The 19,745-nt window shown below is 41.2% G+C and overlaps 1 protein-coding gene across 2 annotated transcripts in view; it reads left to right on the plus strand.

The window, feature by feature from the left end:
• LOC133561026 (FYVE, RhoGEF and PH domain-containing protein 6-like) overlaps positions 1-19,745 on the plus strand; it is a 68,485-nt gene that overhangs the window by 2,393 nt on the left and 46,347 nt on the right. The window contains exons 1-2 of one of the 2 annotated variants that reach the window (XM_061914158.1): positions 137-417; positions 11,363-13,106. In XM_061914158.1, coding sequence (XP_061770142.1) covers positions 405-417; positions 11,363-13,106 — 1,757 coding nt within the window. In that variant the 5' untranslated portion in view covers positions 137-404. Of the gene's footprint in view, positions 1-136; positions 418-11,362; positions 13,107-19,745 lie in introns of those variants that run through there. The other variant, XM_061914157.1, reaches the window with a different exon arrangement.

Consider the following 19,745-nt stretch of genomic DNA (forward strand, 5'->3'; position numbering starts at 1 on the left):
AATCTATCAAAAAATAGCTATACTGTACTTTTATAATGAATTACAAGCGATACATTGAACTAAATACTCACGTTGACACTTCAAACTCGTCACTTAGGGAATACGGTGGACTTTTATTACGACGACAGGAAGTGTTTTCCTGTTGTCACTAATTAATTGACACAATCGACAAAGTTTGCCGAAGCCGAAAAAAACGCTGGGAAAAATGGAGCGAGGATAAATGTTTTTATCAGCGGCCGTGTGAACGAGATAAGGAATAACAGCGACGGACCGCATTGTGTTTCCTTCTCCGAAAGCGGATTTCCAAGATGTTGCCGAGAGAGGAAAGAACGAAGACCTTCTGGCTCCTCCATTGAAAGTACTTTTTTTACGTTACTCATGGAGGAAGGAGCAAGTCTGGAGTCATGAGCACAGCAGGTTTGTTTCCAACTTTAAATGAACAAAATCGGACTCGAAGGTTGCTGTTAAAGGGGAAAACCAATAGGAGTTTTTGTTTAAAGATAGCATCCACACTGCGATGAGCGGCGACATGTCCATGGTGTACAATGCCTTCCGCCCGATTGTAGCTGAGATAGGCACCAGCGACCCCAAAGGGAATAAGCGGTAGAAAATGGATGGATGTTGTTACACAGCCGCAGTTAATTACAGCCTTTCCCCCCCCTGAAAATAGCTTCCAAAAATGCACAATAGGAAAAGAGTCAACTTTACTTTGGGAGTTTTTCAAAAGGCTGACAATAAAATAAAACTCCCTTTCCTGAAGAGTCCCAGTTGCAGCTGCATGAAGTCAACTCCTTTGTCTTGTAATCTGTCCTAATGTTGCTGCAACTTCTTCTCAATCCTACCAAAAAAAAAAAAAAAAAAAGATTCAACTCCGGCTTTGTTTGCGCTTAAAATGCAATTTAACTTTTTATTTTTGAGGTCACGTTTGTCCTTTTAGCTTCAATTTATGTGAGCGTGCAGAACAAATCACGGAATTGAAGCTTCTCGACCTCGTTGGTGTCGTTTAAAGTACGTTAGGGTCTTTGTTATTATTGTCATCATATTTGGCTGATATTTATTCATATGATTGTTTATACATACGCCAAATGCAGTGAAGTTGTCACGTTGTGAAAATTGTAAATAAAAAGAGAATGCACTGATTTGCAAATCCTTTTCAACTTATATTCAATTGAATAGACTGCAAAGACAACATGTATATTTTTTTTGAATAATCATTAACTTAGAATTTAATGGCAGCAACACAATTACAACAAAGTTGTCACAGGGGCATTTTTACCACTGTGTTACATGGCCTTTCCTTTTAAAAACACTCATTGAACGTTTGGGAACTGAGGAAACACATTTTTGAAGTGGAATAATTTCCCATTCTTGCTTGACGCACAGCTTAAGTCAGGGGTGTCCAAAGTGCGGCCCCGCAGCTAATCGTTTACCGGCCCGCCACACATTCTGCAAAAATTGCAAAATTGATAGTATTGCAAAAATAAAAAATAAAACATTTCAAAAAAGTAGAATGAGGGGAAATCGAATGAGAAAACGTGGCAATGTTGACACAAAGCTGCCATGCAGGCAGTTTTTTTTGTTCCTTTTGTCTTTATTTTCTTTTTTTTTCCATTGCTCAAAAAAAAGGGACAAAAAAATCTATGTTTTAATGAATTATTACTTAAAAATTATCACTTTAAAAAACATCAAAGTTGTGACAGAGCATAAAACAAACAAAATAATAGTTCAAACTTAAAATCGACAGATATATCGGAAGTTGATCTTGAAATTTAAGTGTTAAAAGTAAAAAAAAACTAATAAAAATGCATCACTTTATGAGTGGGGAACCTTGCAGATCTCAAATATGTTTAGTAGGATTTTATTTAACTGTGATTACTCAAAAATATTAAATAATTAAAATCAATGGTTTCCTGCATTATTGATCTTTGAGGGCTTTAATTGCTAAATAAAGGAACTCTCCTGAAGGAATCAATAAAATACTATCTATCTATCTATCTATCTATCTATCTATCTATCTATCTATCTATCTATCTATCTATCTATCTATCTAAATACTGCATATTTTAGTTTTACTATAAAAACAAAGTTGTCTTTGACAGAAAAAGGCATAAAACCTTATTTGTTTTACTTTATATCAACCTCAAGTTGATATAGAGATTTACTGTAAGCATTAAATAAAAAAATAATAATATTAATTTGACTTATTTTTAATATTTTAGTGACTGAGACCCTCTATGCTCCAAAGGAGCCCTAAAAATAAAAAAAATAAAAAAAATTTGTTATGGTTTGAAAATGAAAAATATCAAAATGCTTAAATTTTTCCGTGTGCGGCCCTCTGTGGAAAAAGTTTGGATTCCCCTGGCTTAAGTTGTTCAATAGTCTCCCTTCTGCTATTTTAGGCTTCATATTGCACCACACATTTCCAATGGTAGACAGGTCTGGACTACAGGCAGGCCAGTCTAGTACCCACATGCTTTTACTATGAATTGGCGTTGTCCAGCTGAAATAAGCAGGGGCGTCCATGAAAAAGTCATTGCTAGGATGACAACATATGTTGCTCCAAAACCTGTATGTGCCTTCACAGATGTGTAAGTTACCCATGCCTTGGGTACTAATACGCCCCCATACCATCACACATGCTGGCTTTTCAACTTTGCGCCGAGAACAATCCGGATGGTTCTTTTCCTCTTTGGTCCGGAGGACACGCCGTCCACAGTTTCCAAAAGAAATTTGAAATGTGGTCTCGTTAAGCCAAAGAACACTTTTCCACTTTGTATCAGTCCATCTTAGATGAGCTCGGGCCCAGCGAAGCCGTCGGCATTTCTGGGTGTTGTTGATAAATGGCTTTAGCTTTGTGTAGTAGAGTTTTAACTTGCACTTACAGATGCAGCAACCAACCGTAGTTACTGACAGTGGTTTTCTGAAGTGTTCCTGAGCCCATGTGGTGATATCCTTTACACACTGATGTCGATTTTTGATTCAGTACCGCCTAAGGGATCGAAGCTCTGTTATATCGTTGCTTACGTGGAGTGATTTCTCCAGATTCTCTGAACCTTTTGATGATATTACGGAGGGTAGATGGTGAAATCCCTAAAGTCATTGCAATAGCTGGTTGAGAAATGTTGTTCTTAAACTGTTGGACAATTTGCTCATGCATTTGTTGACAAAGTGGTGACCCTCGCCCCGTCCTTGTTTGTGAACGACTGAGCATTTCATGGAAGCTGCTTTTATACCTAATCATGGCAGCCACCTGTTCCCAATTAGCCTGTTCACCTGTGGGATGTTCCACATAAGTTTTTGATGAGCATTCCTCATCTTTCTCAGTCTTTTTTGCCACTTGTGCCAGCTTTTTCTTAACACGTTGCAGGCACCAGATTCCAAATTAGCTAATATATACAAAAAAATAACAAACTGTCTCAGTTTGAAGTTTAAGTATCTTGTCTTTGCAGTCTATTCTATTGAATATAAGTTGCAAATTGTTGTTTGTTTTTATTTACCATTTACACAACGTCACTGGTTTCGGGTTTTGTACAACACGTTCTTTAAATCACATTTAAATGTTGGTCATTATCGCCCCAACAAGCATTAGTTCACATGCACAAAGTATTTACAAAGTAATTTGTCTGAAGATGCTGTATTCTAAATGCAGTTCAGAATAGAATATAAAATACTTTATTGATCCCTGAGGGTAATTCAGCACCACAGTTCGCTCACAATAGACAATAAACACTTGAGTATTTTTTACATGTGAACAACGTTCCCTCTAAGGTACGCGCCTGTGCAATTACACACTGCTCACGGGTCCTCTGCAGACGGCAAATCTAGGCCGCGCACAAAATCCAATAAAAAGATAAGCGCATAATAGTGTGCACGTCTGCCGTCACTCACATGTGCGCCACTGAATGCTCAAGGAGAAATATGAAAAATAGGAGGGAAAATTGCATGTGAATAATATAAATCCAGTCTATTATATAGCATTATTCACATGTGAATAATATAAATACAGTCTATTATGCAGCATTATTCACATGTGAATAATATAAATACAGTCTATTAAACAGCATTATTCACATGTGAGTAATATAAATACAGTCTATTATACAGCATTATTCACATGTGAATAATATAAATACAGTCTATTATACAGCATTATTCACATATGAATAACATAAATACAGTCTGTTATACAGCATTATTTACATGTGAATAATATAAATACAGTATTATACAGCATTATTTACATGTGAATAATATAAATACAGTTTATTATACAGCATTGTTTACATGTTAATAATATATATACAATCTATTATACAGCATTATTCACGTGTGTGAATAATATAAATACAGTCTATTATACAGCATTATTCACATGTGAATAATATAAATACAGTCTATTATACAGCATTATTCACATATGAATAACATAAATACAGTCTATTATACAGCATTATTCACATATGAATAACAATAATACAGTCTATTGTACAGCATTTTTCACCCGTGAATAGTATAAATACAGTCTATTATACAGCATTAATCATATATGAATAATATAAATACAGTCTATTAAACAGCATTATTCACCTGTGAATAATATAAATACAGTCTATTAAACAGCATTATTCACCTGTGAATAATATAAATACAGTCTATTAAACAGCATTATTCACATGTGAATAATATAAATACAGTCTATTATACAGCATTATTCACCCGTGAATAGTATAATACAGTCTATTATACAGCATTATTCACATATGAATAGTATTAATACAGTCTGTTATACAGCGTTATTCACCCGTGAATAGTATAAATACAGTCTATTATACAGCATTATTCACATATGAATAACATAAATACAGTCTATTATACAGCATTATTCACATGTGAATAATATAAATAGTATATTATGCAGCATTATTTACATGTGAATAACATAAATACAGTCTATTATATAGCATTATTCACATGTGAATAATATAAATACAGTTTATTATACAGCATTATTTACATGTTAATATATATACAATCTATTATACAGCATTAGTTACATATGAATAGCATAAATACAGTCTATTTTACAGCATTATTCACCTGTGAATAGTATAAATACAATCTATTATACAGCACTATTTACATGTGAATAATATAAATACAGTCTATTATACAGCGTTATTCACATGTGAATAATATAAATAGTCTATTATACAGCATTATTCACCCGTGAATAGTACAAATACAGTCTATTATACAGCATTATTCACATGTGAATAATATAAATACAGTCTATTATACAGCATTATTCACATATGAATAACATAAATACAGTCTATTATACAGCATTATTCACATGTGAATAATATAAATACAGTCTATTATGCAGCATTATTTACATGTGAATAACATAAATACAGTCTATTATACAGCATTATTCACATGTGAATAATATAAATAGTCTATTATACAGCATTATTCACCCGTGAATAGTATAAATACAGTCTATTATACAGCATTATTCAGATATGAATAACATAAATACAGTCCATTATACAGCATTATTTACATGTGAATAATATAAATACAGTTTATTATACAGCATTGTTTACATGTTAATAATATATATACATTCTATTATACAGCATTATTTACATATGAATAACATAAATACAATCTATTATACTGCATTATTTACATGTGAATAATATAAATACAATCTATTATACAGCATTATTTACATGTGAATAATATAAATACAGTCTATTATACAGCATTATTTACATGTGAATAATATAAATACAATCTATTATACAGCATTATTCACATGTGAATAACATAAATACAGTATTATACAGCATTATTTATATGTGAATAATATAAATACAATGTATTATACAGCATTATTTACATGTGAATGATATAAATACAATCTATTATACAGCAATATTTACATGTGAATAATATAAGTACAATCTATTATACAGCATTATTCACATGAATAGCATAAATACAGTCTATTTTACAGCATTATTCACCTGTGAATAGTATAAATACAGTCTATTATACAGCATTATTCACATGTGAATAACATAAATACAGTCTATTATACAGCATTAATCACCCGTGAATAGTATAAATACAGTCTATTATACAGCATTATTCACATGTGAATAATATAAATAGTCTTATTATACAGCATTATTCACATGTGAATAATATAAATACAGTCTATTATACAGCATTATTTACATGTGAATAATATAAATACAGTCTATTATACAGCATTATTCACATATGAATAATATAAATACAGTATTATACAGCATTATTCACATGTGAATAGTATTATACTGCATTATTTACATGTGAATAACATAAATACACATGTATTTATGCTTGGTGTCTGGTAAAGCATTTAGTGGTCATTGGTCTTTTCAAAAGACGGCCGGGTGATGTCAAAAGTAGCATCCTGTTACATAACCCTCACACTTTATGACTAATTGCTTCTTACTGTTGACTTCAATCTAATTCCAGCGTACCTCAGGTAGCAAAATGAGTCAGAATGTATTCAAGGTTACATCCAGTGTGTTGGAGCGATTCCCTGCACACAATGACCTCGAGGGTGACCCCTTGACCTTGGCTGTAACCTGAGCTTGCAGCTGTTTTTTTCGCCGGCTTTAGGGCAGGGTTTGTCAAACTCGCAGTTATGGCTGCTGTAGTTTCCTAATGAAGTTTTAGCTGGACGCCCTTCTATTCTCTCCGCCTCTCGACAACAAAAACTCCAGACACTCCTCTTTGTTCTGTGCATCGTTTACTACTTTTGAACTTAATCATGCCAAAATGTCAAACAATAACGAGGTGCGAAAAAAGTTTATGGCAAAATAAAGCGAGTGTGCTACAGTAAGAAAGAGTAAGGTTAAATTAAAGCTGCAAGCAGCGATGGACGGGACCGACTTTTGCTGGTGTTTCCTGCCTTTACCAATTTGACATATCTTTACCTGCACATTACCTACCTTCCCTGCATCCTGGGGTCACACTGGTGCTTCTTTCTTTCACCCATACACGCTGGTGCTTCCTTCCATCACCCAGACAACATATCTTTGCCTGCACATTACCTACATTCTCTGTATCCTGGTGTCAAACTGATGCCTCCTTCTTTCACCCAGTCAACATATCTTTACCTGCACCTTACCTATCTTCTCTGTATCCTGGTGTCAAACTGATGCCTCCTTCTTTCACCCAGTCAACATATCTTTACCTGCACATTACCTACCTTCTCTGTATCCTGGTGTCAAACTGGTGCCTCCTTCTTTCACCCAGTCAACATATCTTTACCCGCACAGTACCTACCTTCTCTGCATTGTGTGGTCACGCTGGTGCTTCCTACTTTCAAGCGGCCATCTTGAGACGGCAGCAGCATCAGGGCAGCTCTTCTTTGAAGGTCTCGTAAAATCAAAACCGGAGCAGTTAGAAAAACTATTTTGTCAAATTTTAATCAGAAGGGTTCAATCTCTCTCCTGTGCTAGTTTGAAGCCGACACAACAAACGCGCTCAGAGGAGATAATGTTTGAAGAAAGGTGACGGGTTTTTACAAAACTTTTGTTTTGAAGGAGTAATTGCCAACTTCCTGTAAATTTTTGCTGAAGGATGTCCAAGCAGTTTTGTCTGTGTTTTCTTCCCAAGAGCAGTTTTGTCTGTGTTTTATTCCTAGATGGCGGTAGAGCACAATTTACAGTTTTGGGGTTTGTTTTTTGTTAGATCGAAATTTTAACCAGTCCTGATGTGTGTGTCCAGTTTGGTGAGTTTTGAAGCATTTTAAGGGGGTCAAATTACAGCTCAAAGAGGCAAAAATCTAATTTTTTTAGGAAACTTTTGTTTTGAAGGGGTTTTTGCCAACTTCCTGTTGATTTTTGCTGAGGGGTGTCAATATATGACATCTAGGTCTAAGTTAGACCTACATAGAGGTTTTTGTTTCATGTCTCTACGACATTCCTAACGGAAGTTACAAGCAGTTTTGTCTGTGTTTTTTTTCCGAGGGGGCGCTAGAGCGCAATTTTGAGTTTTGGAGTTTGTTTTTTAGATGGCAATTTTCGCCAGTCCTGATGTGTGTCAAACTTTTGTTTTGAAGGGGTTTTTGCCAACTTCCTGTTGATTTTTGCTGAAGGGTGTCAATATATGAAATCTAGGTCTAAGTTAGACCTACATAGAGGTTTTTGTTTCATGTCTCTACGATATTCCTAACGGAAGTTACAAGCAGTTTTGTCTGTGTTTTTTTCCTAGGGGGCGCTAGAGCACAATTTAGAATTTTTATTTTTATTTTTTATTTTTTTTTAATTAGATGGAAATTTTCGCCACTCCTGATGTGTGTCAAATATGATGAGTTTTGAAGCATGTCAAGGGGGTCCAATTGCAGCTCAAAGAGGCGGCGGAATAAGATAATAAAGAATAATAATAAGAATAATAATAATCCTAAAACCTTAGAAATACAATAGGGTCCTCTGTCCCAAAGGGACATCCACATCGGTCCCATCGATTCCACCATACCTGACTACAATTACCCATAATCCACTGTGTCCACACCTAATTACCACACAGATCCTTCCGCCATAAATGCAATTAAAAAGTTACGTGTTTTTCACTGTATTAAAGCAGTACAAAATATCAATTTATTCACACAAATGTAATGATTACAAATAAAGTGAGCCTTGTAATTACTCTAAGCATGCAATTTATAATTTTTTGTATTATTAAAAAAAAAGTAAAAAGTCCCCTTTTGTCCGTATAAACATAAATAACTTTCCATATAATGTAAATGAACTTAAATAGATCAGAGGACTGCTTGTAACAGTGAATAATGTAGGAGTTTGCCTCTGGATTTTAGTATTAATTGTATAAATAGTTTTAAGTGTCCTATCTCAGCTGCATTCGGGCGGAAGGCGGGGTACACCCTGGACAAGTCAACACCTCATCACAAGGAATGCAGCTGAGATAGGCTCCAGCACCCCCTGCAACCATGAAAGGGACAAGCGCTAGAAAATGGATATATGGGTTTTAAGTGCCAATTTTGCAGTAATATATTTACATTTACATGCAATGTAAATGTTCAAATGTCACTGTATAAAGAAGTGTTTTTTTTATTTATTTTTTTTACAACATTTTACGGTAAATGGTAAAATATTACCACTTTTTTGGGGGGGAGACTGGGGGTGTTACAGAAAAAGCTGGCAGCTCAGTTGCAATATTTTTGGTGTGCAATTTGCATTGTTTTTTACAACATTATATATACAGTATATGTTATTTTCTTATTCTGGCAACTTAGCTGCCAGTTTTTCTACCGTAAACACAAATGTACCGTCTATCCACTTACAGTAATACACCGTTAAAAAAACAAGACTTTACAGTACAAATATGGGAGCCAAGTCAACAGAATTTTAATGAAAAAATTGTTGTTGTTTTTTTCAACTTACAGTAATATGCTGTAAAGAACAACATAACATTTATTGTCATTCAAGGTTTTCTGCAGTGCTTTGTTGTTAAGAGCCACGGCCTAAACTAAAGTCTTAAATATATATATATATATATATATATATATATATATATATATATATATTTTTTTTTTTTTTTTTTTTTTCTTTTTTTTTTTTGTCATGTAAGTTAAGCATAGTGAGTTGAGCATATGTCAGCATGTGGCCCCACTTTTAACTCTTTTTTTTAAACGCTTATTTACAGGAAGTCATAAATTTGACTTGGTCATTATTTTGTCTTAGTAAGTCAATATTTACCAAGTCAAAATAATGACCAAGTCAAATTCTAAGTATGTAATTTTTTTGTCTTAGTAAGTCAATATTTACTAAGTCAAAATGATGACCTACTTAGTATCTCAGGTAACTAGGACTGTTTTGTGTTTGTTTTTTACTTTACGGAAAAAATATCGAGATATATACCGTATATTGCCATTCAGCATACGGAGTGGAAAACACAACCAAAAATTGTAGGTTCCTTCACGCGACGAAGCCTGCCTACTTCATCACAGTCTGTAGTCTATTGCCCCTCCCCTCCCAGGCTGTGGTGAGATGGCGACACTGTTCCTTACACCCACCCAGACTAGTTTAGGCCGTGGGTCTTTGTTGCTAAGGATGCTACCTTAACAACAAAGCGCAGCGGGAAACCCTGCTATTAAAGTTTAAAAGGCATGCAATTTCAAGCAGTACATATATTTTTTTCTGTCAAAATGAAAAAAAAAACATTATATTTAGTGAGAAAATATGAAGTACTTTGACACATGTCATTTCCAGGTGTTTGCGGGCCAGATAAAATGATGTCATGGGCCAGATCTTGAGTTTGACACGTGTGCTTTAAAGCATGGGTGTCAAACTCTGGCCCGCCGTGTAATTTAATTTGGCCCTTGAGGTAATATCAATTTAGCATTAGAGCTGGCCCGCCGGTCGGTGCCGCTGTAACACCGCATTCACCGCTAATACTCATACTTGCCAACCCTCCTAATTTTCCCGGTAGACTCCCGAAGTTCAGTGCCCCTCCCAAAAATCTCCCGGGGCAACCATTCTCTCGAATTTCTACCGATTTCCACCTGGACAACTATATTGGGGGCATGCATTTAAGGCACTGCCTTTAGCGTTCTCTACAACCTGTCGTCAAGTCCACTTTTAATCCATACTAACAGCGTGTCACATAATATTTAGGGCTTTTACACACACACGCACAAGTGAATGCAAGGCAAACTTGGTCAACAGCCATACAGGTCACACTGAGGGTGGCCGTATAAACAACTTTAGCACTGTTACAAATATGCGTCACACTGTGAACCCACACCAAACAAGAATGACAAACAAATATCGGGTGAACATCCCGTAACACAACAGAACAAATATACCCAGAACCCCTTGCAGCACTAACTCTTCCGGGAAACTTCCAGCAAACTGAGCAATAATTAACGTTTTATTCATGCATTTTCTCTTGCTACTTCAAGGCTTGAATGTTTGGTTCATTCATTATTGTTATTTTTTTTTTAATTTATTATTAGCCTGTGGAAAAAAATGGATTTTTACCTCAGAAGATTGAAAATAGAAAAAAAGGCATACAATTTTTATTTGATATGCCATTGATATTTTTTTAATTATTATTATTATGATTTGAAACTGGATTTTGCATGTCACTAAAGTTATAAAAGCCTTGCTTGTTCAATATTTATTGCAAAACTTGTTTGGGTCCCTATTAAAAGGTTAATTTCTTCAACCTTGGCCCGCGGCTTTGTTCCGTTTAAAATTTTGGCCCACTCTGTATTTGAGTTTGACGCCCCTGCTTTAAAGGAAGGAAGCTTTAACTGTTCCTGTTCTCCACACAGGTGTGAAGAAACCTCCATTAGCGCCCAAGCCTAAACTTCCCGCTGTCGCCAAGCCCTCCCCGCCTCCCATCGCCCCCAAACCGGGGGTGTTCGCCCAGCCCGCTCTCGCCGTCGTCTGCCTGCCTTCCCCCGCCACCCTCAAGAGGACCAAGCCGGCCGTCGCCCCCAAGCCCTGCATCCTCAAATCCCCGCCTTCAGCGTCGCCGCCGCCCAAACCCGGCGCCGTCTCACCTCAGGACCAAGAGGAGGCGCTCGAGGAAGGCCTCTCGCTCATCAGTGCTAAAAATGGGATTTCATCCCAGGCTGTCGAGCCGGAATTGTGCTACCTCGCTCCATGCCGGCGCCTGGAGAACGGCGTGCACGAAGCCGAGGAGCTAGAGAACGGCCTGCACAAACCAAGCGAGGAGCACGTGTGCCCGGAGAAGAAAAGGCCCCGGGACAAGCCTCAGAGACAGAGACACTCGGACAGGCCGGGCAAGGAAGCGCACGGGAATGACGGAGACTCGCCCGTCACGGAGGACGCCGACGGCGGCGCCGAGTTGCGCTCGGCAGACGCCAGCTGTGATGTTGCAGGCAGCATCATCTCCACTCCTCCTGCACAGCGTCTCCACATGGAAAGCACCTGCGCACCCCCGGACTTGGGCGTCCCCGCCGCCCCAAGTAAGCCTCTCCCCGTCCCCCAGCCTCGGAGGGTCAGGAAGCCCGCGCTGGTGAGGCAGGACGGCCTGGAGGCGGGACTCCAGGAGGAGGAGGAGGAGCATCAGAAGCCCGAGGAGGACTCTAGTCCCTTTCCTTCCCAGGAAGACTTCAGTCCTGGTGAGGATGAGCCCAGTGCTCCTGTCCCCCCTCCCCGACAGACCTCGCTCTCGCCTCGCCTCCACAGACCGGCCCGCCTGTCGAAACTCAGCAAAAACACTTCGCACTCCCTCAGTCTGCTCTCCCAGGCCGACCTGAGCCAGGAGGGTGACGGGCATCGGGAGGCGTGTGGCGAGGAGGAGGACGGCTACGGGGACTTCAAGCGCTACCCCGTCACTCACAGCCTCCCCAAGCAGATCAAGCTGGGCTGCCCCCCGCCCATGCTGCACGCACGCAAGGCCTTCTCCGCCGAGGACTATCCCTCGGCGAAGGCACCGCCTCGGAAACCTCAGAGACACAGCTTGCCCGCCGCTCCCCCGCCGCCGCCGCCCTCCGTCGGCCCCCCGCCGCCTCCTCACGGCCCCATGAGGGATCTGCCCGCTCCCCCGCAGGAGAAAGGCGCCTGGCGCTTTAGCTTTTTCAGCCGCCAGATGCCCACCAGGAGCAGCGTGCCCGCAAAGAGCCGAGCCCCCCCCGCGCTGGGAGGAAAGCAGCGGGCGCAGTCCTTCTCCGCGGCGGACCTGGCGACCCGTGTGGACCCCCACAAGAGGAGCATCTCTTTCCGGAAGCTGCTGGAGCTTCGCATGTCCATGAAGATGCTGCCCAAGCTGCTGGCCAAGGGCGGGCACTCCCTGGAGTGTGCCAACATGGAGTCCAAGCGCTGGGGGCGGCCCAACAGCTACACCGAGGGGCCCGACATCAGCGGGGACTGCGAAGAGGCGGAGTGCATCGATGACGTGGAGTACGAGAACGTCCCGCTGTACGAGGAGATCCCGGAGTACATGAACCTGCCCTTCCACGGCGGCAGGCTGGGCTGGTCACATGACGGCGCCGACTCAGACATCTACGAGGCTCAGGACCCCTACCAGAGGTTCCAGGAGGACGACAGGTACGTGGTTGAGATTCTAAGCAAGGAATGACGCTCGAATAGTAGGAGGTCTTATGCTGTGGTGGTCTGAGTGACAGGCCTCATCGGTGACATCATCGCGCCACTTTGCAAGCTCACAGGTCGGCCGGTCGCCTTCCTGTGGGTTATTTTCAGCGTGCCTGGCAGGAAATGTCTGAGCATCGCTCAAACGCCACATGGCACTCCACCACTGGGAAAATAAATGTGCAGCAACCACTAGTCTGCGCCTGGCCTTTCTCGCTCTGTGTTTAGCCTCTCTTAACCTCAGCTCTCCTTTTTTTATCTCCTCTCAGACCTTTTTGTTTGTATTCTGCAAAAGCCAAAAGCAGTGGAGTTGTCACGTTGTGTAAATGGTAAATAAAAAGAGAATACAATGATTTGTAAATCCTTTTTAACTTATATTCAATTGAATAGACTGCAAAGACAAGATACATAAACATTCGAACTGAGAAACTTTGTCGATTTTTGCAAATATTAGCTCATTTGGAATTTGATGCCTGCGACATGTTTTAAAAAAAGCTGGCACAAGTGGCAAAAAAGACTGGGAAAGTTGAGGAATGCTCATCAAACACTTCTTTGGAACAACCCACAGGTGAACAGGCTAATTGGGAACAGCTGGGTGCCATGATTGGGTATAAAAGAAGCTCACTCATTCACAAACTAGGACGCTCTGTCAACAAACGCCTGAGCAAATTGTTTAAGAACAACATTTGTCAACCCGCTAATGCAAGGAATTTAGGGATTTCACCAGATGCGGTCCGCAGTATCATCAAAAGATTCAGACAATCTGGACAAATCACTGCACGTAAGCCATGATATTACGAACCTTCGATCCCTTAGGCGGTGCTGCATTAAAAAGCGCCGTCAGTGTGTAAAGGATATCACCACACGGGCTCAAGAACACTTGAGAAAACCACTGTCAGTAACTACAGTTGATCGCTACATCTGTAAGTGCAAGTTAAAACTCTACTATGCAAAGTGAAAGCCATTTATCAACAACACCCAGAAACGCTGCCAGCTTCGCTGGGCCTGAGCTCATCTAAGATGGACCGATGCTAAGTGGAAAAGTGTTCTGTGGTCTGACCAGTCCACATTTCAAATTGTTTTTGGAAACTGTGGACGTCGTGTCCTTCCGAACAAAGAGGGAAAAGAACCATCCGGACGGTTATAGGCGCAAAGTGTAAAAGCCAGCATCTGTGATGGTATGTGGGTGTGTTAGTGCCCAAGGCATGGGTAACTTACACATCTGTGAAGGCACCATTAATGCTGAATGGTACGTATTTGGCCATCCAAGCAACGTTATCATGGACGCCCCTGCTTATTTCAGCAAGAAAAGGCCAAGCCACGTGTTACAACAGCGTGGCTTCATAGTAAGAGTGCTGGTACTAGACTGGCCTGCCTGTAGTCCAGACCTGTCTCCCAATGAAAATATGTGGTGCATTATGAAGCCTAACTGAGACTCCGGACTGTTGAACAACTTAAGCTGTACATCAAGCAAGAATGGGAAAGAATTCTACCTGAAAAGTTTGAAAAATGTGTCTCCTCAATTCCCAAACATTTACTGAGTGTTTTTAAAAGGAAAGCCCATGTAACACAGTGTTAAAAATGCCTCTGACAACTTTTTTGCAATGTGTTGCTGCCATTAAATTCTAAGTTTGATTGATTGATACTTTTATTAGTAGATTGCACAGTTCAGTACATATTCCGTACAATTGACCACTAAATGGTAACACCCGAATAAGTTTTTCAACTTGTTTAAGTCGGGGTCCACGTTAATCAATTCATGGTAGTTAATGATTGTTCGCAAAAAAAAAAAAAGTAGTTTCTCAGTGTGATCAATAAATATCTTGTCTTTGCAGTCCATTCAATTGAATATAAGTTGAAAAGGATTTGCAAATCATTGAATTCTGTCTATTATACAGCATTATTCACATATGAATAGTAATAATACAGTCTGTTATACAGGATTATTGGGCTTCACGGTGGAAGGGGGGGTTAGTGCATCTGCCTCACAATACGAAGGTCCTGCAGTCCTGGGTTCAAATCCAGGCTCGGGATCTTTCTGTGTGGAGTTTGCATGTTCTCCCCGTGAATGCGTGGGTTCCCTCCGGGTACTCCGGCTTCCTCCCACTTCCAAAGACATGCACCTGGGGATAGGTTGATTGGCAACACTAAATTGGCCCTAGTGTGTGAATGTGAGTGTGAATGTTGTCTGTCTATCTGTGTTGGCCCTGCGATAAGGTGGCGACTTGTCCAGGGAGTACCCCGCCTTCCGCCCGATTGTAGCTGAGATAGGCGCCAGCGCCCCCCGCGACCCCAAAAGGGAATAAGCGGTAGAAAATGGATGGATGGATATATATTTATATATATATATATATATATATATATATATATATATATATATATATATATATATATATATATATATATATGTATATGTATATATATATGTATATGTATATATATATATATATGTGTATATATATATATATATATATGTGTATATGTGTATATATATATATATATATGTGTATATGTATATATATATATATATATATATGTGTATATGTATATATGTATATATATATATATGTATGTATATGTATATATATATGTATGTATATGTATATATATATATATATATTTATGTTTTTTATGACCGAGAACCTTCGAGTTCCCACGGCACCGAACTTGAGGGGATCTCTAAATGCCCACAGTGGGAAATAGTGGAGGCCCTTAGGGATATTTTCATTCACTTTTGTCTAAAAGCGGCAAATTTGGCACAGGTGTAGCTCAGGGCATGCTAAAATGATTCAGCTACGGCGCCAGTGCCGGTGACCTTTGGGGTCGCCACAGCGGCCAATCAAATATGGCCGCCACTTGTAATAGCTTTTGTCTCTAACATTTGAAACAAATTTCCTGTGTTTTTCACAATTACAAATGTGTTGGAATGCTCATTTTTATTTTTGGATGTGTCTAGACCCCTAACTTTCATATTTCCAAGTGGAGTTTTGCTATTCTGAAGACATTGGACGTAACTTGGGCATTGTTATGAGTAAAACCTGGTGCAACATGCATGATTCCTTTCTAACGTTTATATGAAATGTCGGGGTAGGGGGGGGGGCTTTGGTTATGACATTTTGAAGACTTTGGTTTCGCTTAAAGGGCAACTACTCTTTGGCTATGTGAAGGCTGTCTTCTCTCCTTTTTTTATTTTTTTTATTTTATTTTTCAATTTTTTTGGGGGGTGGTGGGGTTGTTGTTGTTTTTGTTCCCCAATTAATTGACAAAAGCTGCACCAAGTGTGCACATCTAGGTTAGTGTGCAGGACCCTCATTGTTGGTGCATGCACCCTCACATCCACACAATGAGGTGCAACATACCCCAGATTTAAAGGCCTTCTGAAATGATATTTTCTTATTCAAACGGGGATAGCAGGTCCATTCTATGTGTCATACTTGATCATTTCGCGATATTGCCATATTTTTGCTGAAAGGATTTAGCAGAGAACATCGACGATAAAGTTTGCAAATTTTGGTCGCTAATAAAAAAGCCTTGCCTGTACCGGAAGTAGGAGACGATGTGCGGTGTGACGTCACGGGTTGTGGAGCTCCTCAGATCTGAACATTGTTTACAATCATGGCCACCAGCAGCGAGAGCGATTCGGACCCAGAAAGTAACGATTTCCCCATTAATTTGAGCAAGTGAAAGATTCGTGGATGAGGATAGTGAGAGTGAAGGACTAGAAGAAAAAAAAAAGACAAGGGCAGTGGGAGCGATTCAGATGTTATTAGACACATTTACTAGGATTATTGTGGAAAAGCCCTTATCTGGTTATTGTGTTACGAGTGTTTTAGTGAGATTATATGGTACCTGAAAGTCGGTTGGAGGAGGTAAGAGAGTCCGCAAGCTCCGCTCATGTCTACGGTAAGAGCCGACTTATTACCACAATTTTCTCACCGGTTGACATTTGGTCGGGAACCATGTTCCCTTGACCGCTCTGTTCCATAGTAAAGCTTCACCTTTGGGAATGTAAACAATGAAACACCGGCTGTGTTTGTGTTGCTAAAGTCCGCTGCAATACACCGCTTCCCACCTACATCTTTCTTCTTTGACGTCTCCATTATTAATTGAACAAATTGCAAAAGATTCCGCAACACAAACGTCCAGAATACTGTGTAATTATGCGATTAAAGCAGACTACTTATAGCTTGGATCGGGCCAAAAGATCATGTCCGCTACAACCGGTGACGTCACGCGCACGCGTCATCATACAGACGTTTTCAACAGGATACTTTGCGGGAAATTTAAAATTGCAATTTAGTAATCTAAAAAGGCCGTATTGGCATGTGTTGCAATGTTAATATTTCATCATTGATATATAAACTATCAGACTGCGTGGTCGCTAGTAGTGGCTTTCAGTAGGCCTTTAAAGTTGGTAGATAATGGCTACATTGTTAATATGGAAATTAAAGTGCTCTAATAAATACATGATCATAAATCTGATCATTTCAGTGTGTTTCAGATGCTCCAAAAACTTAAAATAGTTTGCCAAAAGTATCAAAAGTTAAGGTACACTTAATTTTTACGTAGCTGCCATCTTGGAAATATGCTAATTAGGTGTCCAGACCTACCCGATCATCCATCCATCCATCCATCATCTTCCGCTTATCCGAGGTCGGGTCGCGGGGGCAACAGCCTAAGCAGGGAAACCCAGACTTCCCTCTCCCCAGCCACTTCGTCTAGCTCTTCCCGGGGGATCCCGAGGCGTTCCCAGGCCAGCCGGGAGACATAGTCTTCCCAACGTGTCCTGGGTCTTCCCCGTGGCCTCCTACCGGTTGGACGTGCCCTAAACACCTCCCTAGGGAGGCGTTCGGGTGGCATCCTGACCAGATGCCCGAACCACCTCATCTGGCTCCTCTCGATGTGAAGGAGCAGCGGCTTTACTTTGAGTTCCTCCCGGATGGCAGAGCTTCTCACCCTATCTCTAAGGGAGAGCCCCGCCACACGGCGGAGGAAACTCATTTCGGCCGCTTGTACCCGTGATCTTATCCTTTCGGTCATGACCCAAAGCTCATGACCATAGGTGAGGATGGGAACGTAGATCGACCGGTAAATTGAGAGCTTTGCCTTCCGGCTCAGCTCCTTCTTCACCACAACGGACCGGTACAACGTCCGCATTACTGAAGACGCCGCACCGATCCGCCTGTCGATCTCACGATCCACTCTTCCCTCACTCGTGAACAAGACTCCTAGGTACTTGAACTCCTCCACTTGGGGCAGGGTCTCCTCCCCAACCCGGAGATGGCACTCCACCCTTTTCCGGGCGAGAACCATGGACTCGGACTTGGAGGTGCTGATTCTCATTCCGGTCGCTTCACACTCGGCTGCGAACCGATCCAGCGAGAGCTGAAGATCCCGGTCAGATGAAGCCATCAGGACCACATCATCTGCAAAAAGCAGAGACCTAATCCTGCGGTTACCAAACCGGAACCCCTCAACGCCTTGACTGCGCCTAGAAATTCTGTCCATAAAAGTTATGAACAGAATCGGTGACAAAGGACAGCCTTGGCGGAGTCCAACCCTCACTGGAAATGTGTTCGACTTACTGCCGGCAATGCGGACCAAGCTCTGGCACTGATCGTACAGGGAACGGACCGCCACAATAAGACAGTCCGATACCCCATACTCTCTGAGCACTCCCCACAGGACTTCCCGAGGGACACGGTCGAATGCCTTCTCCAAGTCCACAAAGCACATGTAGACTGGTTGGGCAAACTCCCATGCACCCTCAAGAACCCTGCCGAGAGTATAGAGCTGGTCCACAGTTCCACGACCAGGACGAAAACCACACTGTTCCTCCTGAATCCGAGGTTCGACTATCCGACGTAGCCTCCTCTCCAGTACACCTGAATAAACCTTACCGGGAAGGCTGAGGAGTGTGATCCCACGATAGTTGGAACACACCCTCCGGTCCCCCTTCTTAAAGAGAGGAACCACCACCCCGGTCTGCCAATCCAGAGGTACCGCCCCCGATGTCCACGAGATGCTGCAAAGTCTTGTCAACCAAGACAGCCCCACAGCATCCAGAGCCTTAAGGAACTCCGGGCGGATCTCGTCCACCCCTGGGGCCCTGCCACCGAGGAGCTTTTTAACTACCTCAGCGACCTCAGCCCCAGAAATAGGTGAGTCCACCACAGATTCCCCAGGCACTGCTTCCTCATAGGAAGACGTGTTGGTGGGATTGAGGAGGTCTTCGAAGTATTCCTTCCACCTATCCACAACATCCGCAGTCGAGGTCAGCAGAACACCATCCGCACCATACACGGTGTTGATAGTGCACTGTTTCCCTTTCCTGAGGCGGCGGACGGTGGTCCAGAATCGCTTCGAAGCCGTCCGGAAGTCGTTTTCCATGGCTTCCCCGAACTCTTCCCATGTCCGAGTTTTTGCCTCCGCGACCGCTGAAGCTGCACACCGCTTGGCCTGTCGGTACCTGTCCACTGCCTCCGGAGTCCTATGAGCCAAAAGGACCCGATAGGACTCCTTCTTCAGCTTGACGGCATCCCTCACCGCTGGTGTCCACCAAGGGGTTTTAGGATTGCCGCCCCGACAGGCACCAAC

This window comes from Nerophis ophidion, linkage group LG10 (genome assembly GCF_033978795.1).
Source record: "Nerophis ophidion isolate RoL-2023_Sa linkage group LG10, RoL_Noph_v1.0, whole genome shotgun sequence".
NCBI classification, from domain to species: domain Eukaryota; kingdom Metazoa; phylum Chordata; class Actinopteri; order Syngnathiformes; family Syngnathidae; genus Nerophis; species Nerophis ophidion.